The sequence below is a fragment of the Podarcis filfolensis genome (genome assembly GCF_964270895.1).
Source record: "Podarcis filfolensis genome assembly, chromosome: 1".
Classification (NCBI taxonomy): Eukaryota; Metazoa; Chordata; class Lepidosauria; order Squamata; family Lacertidae; genus Podarcis; species Podarcis filfolensis.
Window position 1 is genome coordinate 132,562,921 of NC_139604.1, and position 17,945 is coordinate 132,580,865.

General features: G+C 49.2%; 1 protein-coding gene across 6 annotated transcripts in view; it reads left to right on the forward strand.

The window, feature by feature from the left end:
• Positions 1-12,544, forward strand: part of TRIM9 (tripartite motif containing 9) — a 72,920-nt gene extending 60,376 nt beyond the window's left edge. For 2 of the 6 annotated variants that reach the window (XM_083612845.1, XM_083612846.1), the window contains exons 9-13: positions 901-936; positions 2,379-2,402; positions 3,761-4,064; positions 5,781-5,943; positions 7,849-12,544. In XM_083612845.1, coding sequence (XP_083468971.1) covers positions 901-936; positions 2,379-2,402; positions 3,761-4,064; positions 5,781-5,943; positions 7,849-7,911 — 590 coding nt within the window. In that variant the 3' untranslated portion in view covers positions 7,912-12,544. The remainder of the gene's footprint in view (positions 1-900; positions 937-2,378; positions 2,403-3,760; positions 4,065-5,780; positions 5,944-7,848) is intronic. The other 4 variants (XM_083612847.1, XM_083612848.1, XM_083612850.1 and 1 more) reach the window with 2 other exon arrangements.
• The last annotated feature ends 5,401 nt before the right edge of the window (positions 12,545-17,945 follow it).

The following is a 17,945-nucleotide window of genomic DNA, read 5'->3' on the forward strand; positions in this document are numbered from 1 at the left end:
ACGGGTCGTGCTAGCTAGGGATCATGGGAGTTGTAGGCCAAAAACATCTGGAGAGCTGAGGCTGAGGAAGCCTGCTCTAGTCGCATAGCTAATGGTTGATGATATTATTATTATTATTATTATTATTATTATTATTATTATATGTATACCGTCTTTCTATCTTACAGTACTCAAGGCGGTTTGCAAGCTGAAGAAACAAAAAATGTACAACTTATAACAATCTGATGCAATACAAAAATGTGATAATAAAACAAAGCTTTAAAATAAGCAACCTACATCAAAAAGTAACATTCAACAATTATTAGAATAGTACAAAATAATAATATCAACATATAAAAGTTAAACAGAAATCCACTCAACAGTTACAATAAATAATTTCTAAAACAACGGCAAGCCACAGTACATAAAATAATACAATACAAATTGAGAAGCAGAAACTAAAGGGTGGGGCAAGGCAGGGGGAAAGAGGCCTTGCCTGATGGATAGACCTCGCCACTGGGTTGTCTAAAAGCCAGTGGCAGGGAGTTCCACTGGCTATGTGCTGTGCATGGCCAAAGTGCCACTTGTTGCTTGCCTAGAATCCGCTGCTGTCGATCCACTTCACGGGTGCCAGGTCTGGGTTCTAGAATGGGCATCTCTGGGAGCTTTGACTCCAACTCCCATCAGCCCCTGACAGGATGATCGGGACTGATGGGAACTGGAGAGACGCAGGTTGGGGAAACTCCATGAAATGCACATGTCTCTGGTTCTGATGGTGGGCCTCTGGCTTTGCAAGTGAATCTGGCAAATCCGTTCCGGCGGCTGTTGCCCGCTGGTGCCCCAGCTGCGTGGCTCCTGCCGCCCAAGTCCGGTTGCCCTTTCTCCGTGTCGACGTATGAAATGCAGTGTGTCTCTTTATAGGTTTTGAGGCTCAGTCAGGACCTTTCTCCCAATTGGGCAAGTATATACTTCCTTCCACATTTCGGTGGCATTTGTTCGCTCACTTGTTTTTAACCCTCGACTCCCCCCATTCGTACGTGACAAGGAGAGACCCCCAGCTATACACCCAATGTTTAAACTAACACTATGTTTGGTCCAGTCTGTCCCCCCCTACCTTGTTTGTAACACCTTTGAGGGGTGGGGGAAGAGGGGAGGCAGCCCAGGAAGTGATTCTGAAATGAGAAACAGCTGTTTTTAGCTAGAGGACAAAGCCATCAGCTCATAAGAATATACCGTATTTTTCACTCTATAAGACGCACCAGACCACAAGACGCACCTAGTTTTTGGAGGGGGAGATCAAGAAAAAAAATATTATTTACCCCCACCCCAGCCCCAAAGAGCAAAGAAGCCAAGACAGCCATAGGGATCCCCTGGCTGGAGAGGCTGCGCAAGGCTAAAGAGGAAGCCAAGGCAGTGAGCGGGATGGATCACGCTCGCTGCCTTGGCTTCTTTAGCCTTGCGCAGCCTCTCCCGGCTGGAGAGGCTACGTGCGGCTATGGCAATTCCCCCACCTCCCGCAAAAGCCCACAGGAGCCGTGCACCCTTTAAGGAGCCTGCGGCTCCTGTGGGCTTTTCTACAAGGAGGGAGAAGGGACTGACTGGCCGCGTCAGTCCCTTCTCCCTCCTGGGGAAAAGCCCGTAGGCTTTACCTACCTGCCTGCCTCCCCCCTGCATTCACTCCATAGGCTGCACAGACTTTCCCCCTTAGTTTTTAAGAGGGGAAAAGTGTGTCCTATGGAGCGAAAAATACGGTAAATGAATTCGCAGAGGCTGCTAGAATGCCTCTAGGGGGCGCCTTTGGAGGAAGGCTGTCTTAGAGCATGTGACTGCCCCAGTCTGCCCCCTGCCTGGACACAGCATAGTTAAGCAGAGATTTGAACCCAGATCTCCCTGGTCTGAGCGAACTCACTCTCAGCATCACATCACACCTGGCTCAAGGTGTCCGTCGGAGCCTCTGAAACTCATAAGGGATGGATCGAGTTATGGCACTATGGAAGCAGTCCAATAAACCTAGCTTGGAGTCAACCCTTTGAAGAAGTGAAATTTAGACCTGGTTTTTCTTTAATTGGGTGAGGGATTCTATTGGTTTCTTAGCCGAGTTGTGGGGAGGCAGGAGGAGCTAAAGGAAACCAGCCTCTTGCAGAATTTGGTAGCCTTTCCTTGAGCCCTTCCCTGTCTGCAAAAGCTGTGTGGTCTCCGGTAAACGTTATGTATAACTGTGCGAGGTTTCTGCTAATGCCAAATTGATGTGCCAGCTTTGGCCGGGAGGGGCAAACTAAAGTATGCAGCCAGGATACCAAGCTACAATGAAGCTTGCGGTTGGCGCTTTTGTCCCCTATCAATGCCGACACCGCTTCTCATTTGTTCCCCTCCATGCCTTTCGCTCGGAACGACAACAGTTGATATTAAAAAACTGGTAGCAGGTAGGAGCCAGTTTGGATGCACGGGGCCAATGGAACCTACTGACTGGCTGCAACAGTTTGTGTGTGTTTGTGAGTGTGTTTCAAAAACTTTGCGGCACGTGTGTTGTCCTCAAGGCGACGTCTTGCCCGTAGGAATTCCGGTAACCAAGTCGAAGCCGTGCAGTTGGCACATGCCCAGATTGCTACCCCAAAGCTCTGTGGGTTCCCAGTTGGTGCAGCAAAACTCAGCAACCCAACGGCATCCTCTGCTGTCCTCTGCATTCGGACAATGTGCAATTGCAGTGAAAAGCCTATACAAACAAAGCAGGCAAAGGCAAGGGCAATCAGGGAGCCAAGTCTGCAGGCCCAGGGCAGCCCTGCCATTAGACAGAGTGAGATACTGGCCTTCAGGCGGCAGGTGCAGGGGTGGGGCATCAGCCCCTGGCTTTTCCCCATGAGCCCGTGCTCCACCCATTTTCTGATCTTGCCTCTATCTGTCGCACGCAGCATCGTTTCCATTCTGTTGCAAGTCACCTTCCAACAAAAATGAAGCCATTTATCTCCCTATCTGCTGTGGGGAGTTACTGTACGCAGCTTGCATAACTTACATAGGGAGGAATTCAAATCCCTTTGGATTTGTCCCCAGAACAGGGCTGGCCCTACCACGAGGCAGAGTAAGGCAAGTGCCTCGGGTGGCAAATACTGATGAGCACTGAGTGGAGAGTGTCAGAACCTGCGATTGGCCGAGCTCCTCCGGAATCGCCTCCGACGTGGTTAACGACCTGAGCCTTTAATAAGGCTCCAGCCACATTCCCCATTATGCAGAGAATCAAAACGGCATGCAGAAGTGATGAGATTTATGGCTACATCGCTATGCTTTATTTCTTACTATGCAGACAGAAAACCACATCCTTTCTCTGTGAGAGGCAGAGAGCAACTGAAACAAACAAAGGAACAGGAAACCAGTAACATCACATCCATCTCCCGTCTCCCGTGAGACTTCCAACAGCCCGGAATGTCTCTGGAATGTAAACAGAGTCTTGTGACTCTAAGCAGCTGCACAGTGGCAAACAGAAACTAACAGAGAGAGCCCTCGGGGTTCAGTGGAGGATGCTGAAATAAGATGCAATGGTCTGCTGAGCTTTCGTACGTGGAATGGGACTGGGTGGTGGCAACTTCTTGCCCCCTGCTTCAGGCGGCAAAATGCCTTGGGCCGGCTCTGTCCCAGAAAGCATGTGGAATCATGGCCTTTGACCACCCTGCAACACTCCTCCTCCTGCATGCCTGCATGGAATGCATTTTGTGCCTCCCCCCCCCCCAGCCCAGGGACTGCCATCCCATTCACACAGGTAACTGCTCTTCCCTTGTGTCCATTGCAGTGGCCTGGTTTTCGTTTGACCCAAATACGGCCCACTCGGACGTCATCTTCTCCAACGACAACCTGACCGTCACCTGCAACAGCTACGACGACCGGGTGGTGTTGGGCAAAACGGGCTTCTCCAAGGGGCTCCACTACTGGGAGCTGTCCATCGACCGCTACGACAACCACCCAGACCCAGCCTTTGGTGTGGCCCGCATGGATGTTCTCAAGGACGTCATGCTGGGGAAAGATGACAAGGCCTGGGCCATGTATGTGGACAACAACCGGAGCTGGTTCATGCATAACAATTCACACACCAACAGGTACGTAGCCCAGAGCATCTCTTGTTCCCTCTGTCTCGTCCCCCCGTCCTCTGAACGTTGGAAGCACGCAGTTAGACTATGGAACTCTCTGCCACAAGAGGTAGTGTGATGGCCACCAACTTGGATAGTTTTAGAAGAGGGTTACGATAAGTCCTGGGGATAATTCAGACTGAAATCCCCAGGTGTCAAAAAAGGTTATTTATGTATGCTACTGCTGCAGCCCGTGTTTTGTTAGCCCCAAAATGGAAAATGAGCCAGGTCCCAACTAAAAAAGAATGGCAACTTAAGTTGACAGAATATGCACAACTCGCAGACTTAACATATAGAATAAGAGAACAAGAAGAACATATGTTTAAAGAAGATTGGGAGATGTTTATTGGATACAGTGGTACCTCAGTTTACGAACTTAATCCGTTCCGGAAGTCCATTCTTAAACCGAAACTGTTCTTAAACCAAGGTGTGCTTTCCCTAACGAGGCCTGCCGCCACCGATGCCCTTCCACCATTCGGCTTCCGTTCTTAAACCGAGGTAAAGTTCTCAAACCAAGACACTATTTCCGGTTTTGCGGAGTTTTTAAACTGAATCGTTCTTAAACCGGACAGTTCTTAAACCAAGGTACGACTGTATATGGGAAAATATTGTGTACAGCTAAAAACGCTAGCAGCATTAAGATAAATTCAACAGTGTAAACAAATTTTGATGGATGCAATAATGGAATATTGAATGGTACAGTTTTTGTAAAATGTGCAGGGATTTATGATATGTAAAATGAACTGTGGAAAGAGAAGAAGGGAAGTCCTTGATATCTTGTAAAATGGGTATTTTAAACGGTAAAACAGAAAATTTAATTAAAAATTTACACACACACACACACACACACACACACGAGTGGTTTCTTCTGGGGCGACGCAGGGGTACTCATACCCCTAAACATTTTGTGAATCTTTGTACTTTTGTCCATTTACTATATTTATTTTTCCTGATTTGAACTATAAAATGGTGATTTTATTAAGAGAAAATGAGAGTACAGTCATACCTCTTGTTACGTTTGGTTCAGGTTACGTCTTTTCAGGTTGCGTCCTGCGGCGAGCCGGAAGTGCCGGAAAGGGTTACTTCCGGGTTTCGCCACTTGCCCATGCGCAGACGTCCAAAATGACATCATGCGTATGCGCGGAAGTGGCGAATCGCAACCTGCGCACGCACAGACGCGGGTTGCGTTCTGCTCATGTGGTGAATGGGGCTCCGGAACGGATCCCGTTTGCAACCAGAGGTACCACAGTACCGCGAAGAAGAAGAAGAAGAAGAAGAAGAAGAAGAAGAAGAAGAAGAAGAAGAAGAGGAGGAGTTTGGATTTGATATCCCGCTTTATCACTACCCAAAGGAGTCTCAAAGCGGCTAACATTCTCCTTTCCCTTCCTCCCCCACAACAAACACTCTGTGAGGTGAGTGGGGCTGAGAGACTTCAGAGAAGTGTGACTGGCCCAAGGTCACCCAGCAGCTGCATGTGGAGGAGCGGAGACGTGAACCCGGTTCACCAGATTACGAGACTACCGCTCTTAACCGCTACACCACACTGGCTCTCAACATTTTTTTAAAGAAAAAGCACTGTGTGTAGAGAGAGAGAGGTTAACCATAGACTTGTACACTTGGAAGGGACCCCAAATGTCATCTAGCCCACCCCCCTGAGCTAATGAGGAGCGCTTTCTTTCTCGGCAGGACTGAAGGGGGCATCACCAAAGGGGCTACAGTCGGGATCCTGCTTGACCTAACCAGGAGGACCTTGACCTTCTCCATCAATGAGGACCAGCAGGGGCCAGTGGCCTTTGAGAACCTGGAAGGTGTCTTCTTCCCGGCTGTCAGTCTGAACAGAAATGTGCAAGTAAGGAGGAGTGGGAAGGAGTCCGGGCCTCTGGGAGGAGAGACCGGGAGGTTTCTTGGATCTCGGGATGAGGCGCTCCCGTCAGTTGCTGGAGAGGGGCAGGAAGAGAGTGGGAAGAACGGGAAACCCAGAGTTGCGTTGGCTGGCGATGACGGGAGTTGGAATCCAAAACAGGCGGAGGAACGCCAAGGACTAGAAACTTGCCTTGATGAAAAGCAAGCAAGCTGTGATTCTCAGGTTGCTGGGTTTAATATTCCGAATCAGATTGATACTCAAAGCTAGTGCCCTCAAGCAGGGCATTCTGGGCAGGGGGTGGGCTGGGCAGCAGGTGGCAGGTTCAAACAGCCCCCCCCAAAAATGTCCTGTTCTGAATTGCCCAAACACTCCAATTTCGCTACTCATAAACACGGCAGTGGGGCGGGGCAGTGGGGGTGAGTAGTGTTCTGCCCAAGCCCTCGTTGTCTGCTCTTGTGTGGAATTAGGGAACATACACAACAATGACTAAAGCAAAGCCACCAACTGGCACTCGGCCGCCTCCACCCCCTGATCATTGGGAAGGGCAGTCCCCCCAAAAAATTATTGGGAGGGCCCAAAGAGCTGGGCCCCTAGGAGTTGATGGCTATGGTGTAAAGACAGCGGGGGATTCATTTAATGTGTAAATATACAGTCATGGTCCTGCCATAATTGCCCCTCAAGTCCTAGTGACTTCCTGGGAATAATAATAATAATAATAATAATAATAATAATAATAATAATAATAGTATATTAAATTTTTATTTACACCCCGCCCTTCCCGGTTCAAAAACCAGGCTCAGGGTGGCTAACAACAAATTTAAAACACTGGGACTCTTCAGGATCAGGCCCCAGACTTGGTTCAGATGATGCCTGAGGCAAAGGATCCGGTGCAGACTGAGACTCCTCTGGTTCCGAGTCTGAGCCCAAGTCCCAGGCCATCACACACAAACACACACACACAGATATGTGTGAGCATGGGAGGATCAAATCCTGCCAGCTGTGATGGAATTAAAAATGCCACCCCCACTCCTCACCCGCTCAAGACATTTTGCTGCCTGAGGCAAGGGACAAGATGGTGCCCTTCCCCAAGGCACAGGCAGAAGCCCACTGGACTGGTGGTTGAATCTTACTCCAGTACTGGGAAAGGGAAGTGTCTTCTACTGCAGCTGAATGCAGCCCATCAACATAGCACTCACAATCCCCGCAGCTCAGCATCTGCCGCCTGAGGCTGCTGCCTCACTTTGCCGCATCGTAGGCCTGCCCTGCCACCTCTTGTTGAACCCTGTACCCAGAACCTCCATGTGTCCCTATTTTCCAGGGACGTCCCTGATTTAGAGACGCCGTCCCAGTTTCTGATTTGATCCTGGAATGTCCCTATTTTCACTGGAGAGTATGGAGTTATCCAACCCCTGAGCCGTCTGAAGGCAATCCTGTATAGAGAAGTTTTCTTTTAATGTTTAATGTTTCATTGTGTTTTTATATATGTTGGAAGCTGCCCAGACCCAAAGTGGCTGGGGCAACTCAGTAAGTTGTGTGGGGTATAAATAGTAAAGTTATTATTGTGGAATGAGATGTTCCTACAGTGGTACCTTGGGTTACAGACGCTTCGGGTTACGCGTTTTCAGGTTGCGGACCGCGGGAAACCCGGAAGTACCAGAAAGGGTTACTTCCGGGTTTTGCCGCTTGCGCATGCGCAGAAGCGCTAAATCACGCATGCGCAGAAGCGCCAGATTGTGTCACACACATACGCAGACGCAGTGATGAAGGTTACGAACTCTGCGGGTTGCAGACATGCCTCTGTCATGGATTACGTCCGCAACCCGAGGCTCCACTGTATTTTCATTGGAGAAATGTTGGAGGGTATTTGTACCAAGTTCTCTTTGCTTGCAGGTGACGCTGCACACCGGTCTCCCAGTCCCGGACTTCTACAACGCACGAGGCTCCATGCAGTAAGGAGTCAGGGGGCGCCCGGCGGCTTTTTCTCAGGACACACCGAGAGACCTGCATTCGTTTTCTTCAGGAATTGACCTCATGGGAGAAAGGAGGAGAATATCTGGTCGTCTGGTAACCCCAGGCCAGCGGAAACCAAATTTTTTAAACAAACCAACAGACAAAAAGTGGGGTGGAATCTAGAGAAGAGAAAGGACCAAGCAGACTTTGGGCACCCGCCAGGGCCACCCCTCTCCGCCTTTCCAGCCCCACCTGTACTCTCTTCTCTCTCTGTGTGTGTGCACGAGTGTGTGTTTGCTTTGCTAATTTTGCTCTTTCGGCTGACGACAGCGTTCCCAGAGAGATCCTGAGATGTGACTCTCTCGAATCAGCTTTTGGGTTCAGTTATTCTTTCAGTTTGCGATTTCCCCTTTCCCCTAAATGTGGATCAGATTCCCAAGGGCGCGGTGTCTGAACCAACTTCCGGATTCTCCAGCCAGAAGGAAAACTGAGCTTCACTTGCTACGGATGGAGAGTTGTGCATATAACATCAGCCAGACCCCCACCCCAAGCCCCTGGGCGGGCAAGAATTGGCTGGTCCTTGAAGGGTTTGCAGAGTCCAGTTGACTTTTGCCTCCTCTGTCCTCGTGGCCTTTCTTGCTGAATAATACCTTCTCATAGACATCAGCTTGGGATCACCACTTAATCGACATATAAAAGCCATGCAGGATGATGAATCAAGCCTTGGGAGATGGGATTTATCTTAATTTTTTTCCAGTCAATGCAGAGAGTTGGGGGAAAGGTCACATGACTCCCCCCCCAATTGCAGTGTTTAGCTTTTCATTTTTCAAAGATCAGGCACCCCTTTTTTTGATCCAGAGGATGCTCAAGGCAGTTCACCACAAAGCACAGAACACCGGTATAAACAAATCAACGCTGGAAAATAATAATGTTCGTTATGAAGGGTGATATTTTAGCAGGGCATCCTTTGGGGCCGAGTAACTGAGGCCTGGTTCTCCAGCCCAGATGTGATGGGGGCCGCCCCACGGAAGCTGTTCCCAGTACCCACATCTGAAGTGGTACAGCTCAGATACAGGTCTGACACACCTGTGAGGGTGAGGTGTGCGATTTAGATCACTCTACGGAGAATTCCTCAACACTTTAATCTGCATATGAAATTAGCACCATTTTCAAATTTGGAATTCTATTGGCAGAACTTCGTATTTGAGTTCTGAGTAAATTATCACTTTGTAGGAGCAGAGCATTTCCATTTTCAGTGAGCTTCAAAACTCAAATGTCAACATTCCAATTTCTGTATGCTCCCCCCAAAATGCCACCCAGAAATGCCCCCCCACCCGCATTCAGCAAATATATCCCATATCCCATTTCTTTTCTGATTGGGATGGATGGTTGTATTTAGCAGAATGTGACAAACTTCTGGCTCAAGTTAATTGGCTGCTTATCCAGACATTTGTCCTGTACCTCTGTAAATGGAGGGGGGTCACCAATCTGTCTCTGAACGCCTGAATTAGAAGGAGGCATCCACAATTTCCTCTAGTGTGCAACAAGGGCCCATTGCACACTAGAGACGGCAGCTCCCATAATGCACTTCTGTTTCTCATTTGTTTACATCGGCCTTTGCTATCCTGATATCCTCTGGCTGTTTCGGACTGAAGCAAAATGTGAAAGGTCACATCCTCCCAGTCCTATTCCAAGTACAAAACCTCAACAGACCGTTGAATCTTATTTCAACATCCTCCGCTGAACCCCAAGGGCGCAGGACATGTTGCATAACACGCACATGCACAGAGCTCCTTCTGCTTGACGCCCTTCAATATTTGCCGCCTGAGGCAGCTGCCTCTTGTTAGGGCCGGCCCTGTGGGACATCCTTCATGCTGCGGTGATTATCGCAGCTTTGACTGGAAACGGCTTCTTACATGATTGTTTTGTGTGCTAAGTCAGTTTGCAGAGATGCGACTCCAGACTGGTCACGGTGCAGGGAGAGATTTCAGACTGGGAGAGATCCATATTCACAGCAAGGCTCAAAGGCTGGCTCTTAGATATGTTCAAGTTTCCCTTGTAAACCAGCCAATTCGTTGTGTTTCATTTTCATGCCGTAATAATGCTACATTATCAGCACCAGTCAAACAGTCATCTTCCTTCCTCTATCTCGCTATATTTCCAAGGCAAAGAGGCTTGTGCCTTTGACACCCTGACCTGGTGCGCAGGCCCATTTAATTGTGACATCAGTCACTGTGGCTGCAACCCCATGCATGCTAGCATGGGGGTAAACACACCTTAATGCAATTTCCTTAGGAGTAAGCATGCACAGGGTTGCTCGGGGACAAGTCTGCAGTCCTAAACACACTTAACTTGAAGTATATCCTGTTGAGCACAGTGGGACTTGCATGGCTTCCTTGGTAGCAAGCAAACAGGATTGCATATAAGTGTGCAGACCATCGGGAGGCCAGAGGTGCAGGTATTAATTAAGAATAAACTCATGCATGGTCTGAAACATGGCAGAGGCAGGTATCTGCCGCTGAACCTCCCTTGAATAGCCACCCCTCTTGCCTTGTGCTTGATGCTGGGCTTTGTAGTCTTGGACTTACTGATTGCTTCCTACAGATATCAGAGGCAAGCACCCATGGGTGGCTTCCATACCACGTAGGTAACTGATGAAACCAGCTCTTTGGCTAGTCCGATGCTGTATTAACAATGTGAGATTCCCTGACCACGTCAACACGGAGTTGTCAATTTTGGATAACCTGCTCTAAATGGGCAGCTGCTTTTTTGCTCGGTGGGGGGCTTCTTGCGGGGTCCTTTTTGATTCTGCAAACAAGCTTAACGCGGCATGTTTCCGTTTTCTCTGACTACATCCCGGTGCATAGCATCCATCTCGCCTCATGTCCACGTGTGTGTCAGGACATAGTTTTGCATAGCAGCATTTCAAAATTAGCTACAGTGATGACTTTGCCTTAAAAAAACCAACAACTACGAGGCAGATCTAGCATTCCTTTGTGGTCAACAACAGACATGGAGAGGGGAAGAAAGAAGAGAGCAGGAATGCCTTCTTTTCACAATCTCAGGAAATTAAATATTCTCATTGCCATGGCTACCTCTCACGGTTGCCACCTTCCTGGTTTGAAACCAGGCCAACCAGCATTACCCCCACCCATCCAAACGCACTTCTTCTGTATCGCCATAATATTATTATCTGCTCATTATTTGATTAACTGTGTTGCAGTGTCAACCCAGGCTGGCTCTCTGTCATTACGTATCTGCCGAACTGGAAGGAACCACGTTGCAATGAACTACTCAGCCACCTCTGCTCCCAAAAGACCCACCTAGCAGCTGCCTCTAACTGCAATTTGAGATGGGCGCAGTGCATGTGACCCAGTAAAATGCGAGTGCAGATAAGGCCTCGACAGTTGCATATTTGCATGCATTTCCGTGTATCAGTTTACACCGGGGGCAGAAGGGTTTGCTGAGCATTTGCTGAGCAATGCCTTATAAGGAAACTAGTCTGGATTATGCCCGAGAGCAGGCAATGTGGTCAGGAGGTTGGTAGGAGGCTGGTAGCTTGCAGCAGGTGGCAAATCAGGACCTGGGACAGCTCCAGAGCATCAGAGATGTTGTTCCAACAAGAGTAGAAGCCCTTGTATTTCAATGGTGCAACCCTGGATTTTGTGGAAGCGCAATCCTTCAATTTAGAGCAGAGAGGGACAGCACTCTGTCTTGGAGCCTGGCAGTTTTGTGGCATTTGGGGTCTCCAGGAGAGTGGGGGGGCATAAATTATAGGGATGCTGATATCTGTGGTCATACCAACCATCCACATTCCATTTTGGAGGAGGCAACTTTAGAAAACCATAACAAACCCTTCCATTGGAATCTGTTCCCATCTTGGAACCGGCTGCGAAATTTGGCGAATGTCATGTACATACCCCATGATGCCTCAAGTTCATCCATGTGGTTGGTGCCATAATATTATTTCTGTAGCACGGACAGCATGCTGGTCTGATCTTTCCTTTTGCTTTCAGATTGGTGGCGCTCTCTAGAGATCGTTGCCTGCGGAGGGTTGAGATACTGTTTTCTTTCTTCTACCATTGTTTCTCATCGTAAGCTATTTAATTATCTGCTTTGATTCATTTAACCAGGAGTGGAGATAAATCAGGAATGGTGGGAAGAAAACAATCCAATGTAATAAATGTTAACAGCAAAAAACAAAACAAAACCCAAAGCAAAACAAGAAAGGAGATGTCTGTAAATAAGTAATTGTTCCCTTCTAGGATTTCCTTCCCCTTAGAACTGATTTTTCTCTGTTATGGTGATGTTGTACCAGCATTACGTTAAACATAATTTATTGAATGGGTGCTAACCTCGCAGTCATGCTCTTCGTTTTTCTCGGCTGCAGAGGAGACAGGTTGCAGGGTGACGCCGATCTCCTCCTGGGCTTGGGTGGCTGGGCCACCTGCGGCCTTGTTTTCCCATCAGCATCGATCTTGCTTCTTGATGATGTTTCTGATGCTTAGAATAGATTCCTAGTGACTTCGTAACATGTCGTTGGCAAATTATTGCAATCCTTAGCTGCAGACAGCCGCCCTCCCAGGCCCAAAAGGGGTCCTGTGTGTTGTTCTAATAAAAGATTTTAGTCAGAGAATTGCCAGTGTTTCTGACTGTTTCTTTGGGGGGGGTGTGCCTGGATCTGGAAGAGGAAGTCGGGGGGAGGGAGTGTAAGAGGACACTTACCGAAATACAACCCGAAGCCCAGGAGTGTCTACAATACAACATCTGCCCAATAATAATAATAAATTAATGTGCTGGTCCTGTGGGTTACCTGAGAGGCGAGGTCCAAGTCCGGTCCATGGTCAAAGGTGCAACATGGAGGCAGTCCATAGTAGCTGAAGCTGGGTGCAGGGCAGGGAGTCGGGTGAAGTCAGGAACAGGCATGCAAGCAGGGAGCCAGGGCAGGTCAGGAGCTCAGGCAGAAAAGCAGGACAGGGTTCAGGCAGGAACTGGCAACCAACAATGTTTCTCCTGCAACTTGGGACTGGGGCTGACCGGCTTTTATCTGCCCCGAGGCATAGGGCAGCCCCGATCCTCTGGTGACTCGCCTTTCCTGGCCTGGAGGCGAGCACTCCTCCTGCGGGAACTTAGTTCCCTCCGCCTCTCTGCCCTGAGCCTCTGCAGCTCAGGAGAGGCTGGAGGGTGACCGGACCCAGAGGCAACCCCAGCGTCCTCTGACGGGGCTGAGAGTGGAGCACCTGCAGGCAACGGGTCCTCCATCACCTCAGGAGCCAGAGCAGACTCAGCTGATGCCTGCCCCTGAGTATCCAGCACAGGTGAGGACCCTTCAGGCTCATGCCCCAGCCCCAGCTCAGCTGGTTCTGGAGGCGGGGACTCCTGTGCAGGCTGGGATTCCTCAGGTTCAGCCTCCAAGTCTGAATCCCAGGCCATCACAATTAATAAATAGCAACAAGAATAATTTTTGTTGTTGCTGCAGAGTATCAGCTGATAGGCCGTCTCTCTATTGGTTTTGCAATGTGTTCTCCTGCTCTTAAATCATAACAAGGAAAATAACATGGGTGACATTGGCCAGATGCCATAGAGGACAAAGGCCTCCCTCACTTTTAACAGTTGTGTAGAAGAGGGAATTGTAGCACATGTACATTTCATGGCAGCTATTAAAAGCGCAGGAGGTCTGTCTGTTGCCCCCTTCTTGACATCTTGGCCTTCCACGTCTCAAACGGCATCCTGATGCAATTCTAGGGCTGCCAGCTCTTTCGTTGGCCCCTGCAACTTGGCCTTTGGTAACGATGACATGTATTTCAGTGCTACAGAAACAAATCCATCAAATGAATCCAAGGCACAGCTGTTGAGTTGACCACCCTCTTCCTCAGTGCCTCTAGAAATATGGTCTTTCTGTGCAGTCTCGCAAGCCCCAAAATGGCAGCTGATCAAAATCTGGATTTTTGAAATGCTGGTGCTGCCATTTTGATTTTGCAGCGTTCTTCCCCCTAGGGGAAAATGGGCTACAGTATCATTTATTTATTTTTTATCACTGCCTGCTTTCGTTTTAAAAACTAGCCAGAGATCAGAAGAGACCATCGTCCCCCAGCAGATGGAGCCATAGTCACATTCTGTTCCCAGCCTTTGCCAACTGAACAACTTTGGCTCTGTAAAAAAACCCATTCTTGCAGGCAGAAAAATAATAAAATTCAATGTGGGGGGGGGGGGTTGACAATAAATTTTCCTCACCGGGTACCACCTCACCTTGCTATGCCACTGGCCATGTTCCACATATTCCGTGGTATGAATGGCACCATTTTCACACCAAAACTTCTCCTGAATCTTCCAACAATCGGCTTCATGGGATAGACAGGAATTTTAGCATTATGACGGAGAAAACCTTCATGCCCCACTGTCTCCACACCCTGTTCCTCCCCCACACCTCCTTTGCTCACTTCTTCTCTAACAGAAAAGTCCCAGAATTTGTAACCTTTCCTCTTGGCTTGCATGCCCATATCTTAAGTCTTCCTAAGAAGGAGGGAAGAATAGATGCTTTTGAATTCTGGTGCTGGAGGAGACTCTTGAGGGTCCCATGGAGCAAGAAGATCAAACCTCTCCATTCTGAAGGAAATCAGCCCTGAGTGCTCACTGGAAGGACAGATCCTGAAGCTGAGGCTCCAATACTTTGGCCACCTCATGAGAAGAGAAGACTCCCTGGAAAAGACCCTGATGTTGGGAAAGATGGAGGGCACAAGGAGAAGGGGACGACAGAGAACGAGATGGTGGGACAGTGTTCTCGAAGCTACCAGCATGAGTTTGACCAAACTGCGGGAGGCAGTGGAAGACAGGAGTGCCTGGCGTGCTCTGGTCCAGGGGGTCACAAAGAGTCGGACAGGACTAAACGACTAAACAACAACAACAACAAAAAGGAGGAGGGGGAACCTCCTGCCCGGAAACCAGTGTCCCCACTGTGAAAGGACGTGTGGATCCAGAATTGGCCTCCACAGTCACTTGCGGACTCATTGCTAAAACCGTGTTGATGGAAGACAATCTTACTCAGCTACGAGGGATCGTCAAAGAAGAAGACTCTCTAGCCCCACCGAGGATCGAGCCTCATCCCGGTTTGGGGACTCCAGATGTTGGAGGGTTTGGCTAAGTTGTTCAGCGGGGGCCTATGGGTTGGCAAGATTGGCCCCTGCCCAGAGGGCAGGCCCAGGGGGCAGAAATCTCATGCCTCCCCGCTTTGGCTTGGAGTGGCTAGGAGCCCACCCAACTGCCCACTCCCCAAGCTGCTCTTCCCCTGGCTCTGGGTGGTTCCTCTGGATGCCTCAGCAGAGGAATCTGCTTCCTGGCACGGGCCACGGCAGCCGGGTCCCCTCCCCAGTTGCCCAGTGGTGTACTTAGAAGTGCAGCTCCCATTCAGCTCCTTGCCAAGGGGGTAATGGAGAGAGCCTAGGTACGTCTCTGTTGTTGAAATACCGTATATACTCAAATATTTGTTGTTTAGTCATTTAGTCGTGTCCGACTCTTTGTGACCTCCTGGACCAGAGCACGCCAGGCACTCCTGTCTTCCACTGCCTCCCGCAGTTTGGTCGAACTCATGCTGGTAGCTTCGAGAATACTGTCCAACCATCTCATCCTCTGTCGTCCCCTTCTCCTTGTGCCCTCTATCTTTCCCAAAATCAGGGGCTTTTCCAGGGAGTCTTCTCTTCTCATGAGGTGACGAAAGTATTGGAGCCTCAGCTTCAGGATCTGTCCTTCCAGTGAGCACTCAGGGCTGATTTCCTTCAGAATGGAGAGGTTGGATCTTCTTGCAGTCCATGGGACTCTCAAGAGTCTCCTCCAGCCCCATAATTAAAAGCATCAATTCTTCAGCAATCAGCCTTCTTGATGGCTTCTATACATCACTTCTATACATCACTACTGGGAAATCCACAGCTTTTACTATACGGACCTTTGTTGGCAAGGTGATGTCTGTGCTTTTTAAGATGCTGTCTAGGTTTGTCATTGCTTTTCTCCCAAGAAGCAGGCGTCTTTTAATTTCGTGGCTGCTGTCACCATCTGCCGTGATCATGGAGCCCAAGAAAGTAAAATCTCTCACTGCCTCCATTTCTTCCCCTCCTATCTGCCAGGAGGTGATGGGCCCAGTGGCCATGATCTTCGTTTTTTTGATGTTGAGCTTCAGACCATATTTTGCGCTCTCCTCTTTCACCCTCATTAAAAGGTCCTTTAATTCCTCCTCACTTTCTTATACTCGAGTATAAGCCGACCCGAATATAAGCCGAGGCACCTAATTTTAGCACAAAAAAACTGGGAAAACCTATTGACTCGAGTATAAGCCGGTTCACAAACCTGGTGGCGGCGGCAGCGGCGGAGGAAGAACAAGCAGCCGAAAAGGGCTGCTTTTGGGCTGCTGGTTCCTCCTCCTCTACATCTGACAGCGGCAAAGGTGGCGGAGGAAGAAGGGGCAGCCCAAAAGGACCCTCACTCGAGTATAAGCCAAGGGGGGGCTTTTTCAGCGTAAAAAATGTGCTGAAAAGTTGGCTTATACTCGAGTATATACAGTATATAAAAAATAAGAAGAAAAAAATTGTCCAGTAGAAACTTAAAGATAAAGGGACCCCTGACCATTAGATCCAGTCGTGACCAACTCTGGGGTTGTGACGCTCATCTCGCTTTACTGGCCGAGGGAGCTGGCATACAGCTTCCAGGTCATGTGGCCAGCAGGACTAAGCCACTTCTGGCGAACCAAAGCAGCAAACGGAAACGCCGTTTACCTTCCCACCACAGCGGTACCTATTAATCTACTTGCACTTTGACGTGCTTTCAAACTGCTAGGTTGGCAGGAGCAGGGACCGAGGAACAGGAGCTCACTCCGTCGCGGGGATTCGAACCGCCGACCTTCTGATCAGCAAGTCCTAGGCTCTGTGGTTTAGACAACAGCGCCACCCGCGTCCCTAAGTAGCACCTTAGAGACCAACTAAGTTTGTTCTTGGCATGGGCTTTCATGTGCTGTTGATGAGGCTTTGCAAATTAAGCCGGTGTGGTTTGTGGCAAAGAGTGTTTGTCTAGGACCTGAGAGACCAGGGTTCAAAACCCTACTCAACCATAAAGCTCACTGGGTGACCTTGGGCCAGCTGCTCACCTCAGCCCAACCTACCTCACAGGGTTCTTGTGAGGATAAAATGGGGAGCAGAAGAACTAAGTAGATCACTTTGAGCTCCTTGGAGGAAAGATATAATTTTGAAACAAACAACACAATGCGTTCCCAGTTCAATCTCCAGGCAGGGAGGGGAATGCCTCTCTCTGTGAAATCCTGGGGAGCTGCTGCCAGTCAGTGCATGCATTATGGAACTAGAAGGACCACTGGGTCCGGCTCAGTAGAAGGCAGCATCTTGTGTTCCTCTCCGACTTCCTTCCTGCAGGAAACTCCGGCTTCAACATCCGATTTCCCCCCAGCAACCGTAATGCAGGAAGCTGCAAGAGTGATGGCTTCAGGATGGACTGATGTCAGGTCTATATTCAGTTGCAGCCGGGGGGGGTGTGGCCCTCCTCCTGCAGCTCCTTTGCCCTCCTCGGAGGTGCAGCAGGCACCCCCTGCTGTGAGCAGTCCACCCCGCTCAGCATTTTTGCATCCTTCCCAGACCCAACATCAAGGAAAGCTCATTTCTCCTGTCGCCTCTAATATCACGGGCCTCAGCCAACCCTCTCAAGCAGAATTATCGCGGGCGCCGTCGCCAGGCAAAGGACACCCTCTCCTTGACTTCTAAATTCCATTTACAAGGGCCCTCTGAGCTCCTCTTCTGTCTGGAGTTAGCAGCTCCTTGATGGGCAAATGGGATCTAAGCTCCCTTTCAGACTATAATCCTATCATTGGCTCTTGGTTCAGTTGGAGAGGTTAGGGGAAGCAAGACTCCATGTGACAGATCAGGTGTGCGATGCAGACCGGTTTCCAATTTCTGCATGTCATGTATAATTCTACAAACTTTTATCACATCGCCTCTCACCTGCCTTTCCCCTAAACTAAATCCAGAAACCCCAAATGCTGCAAC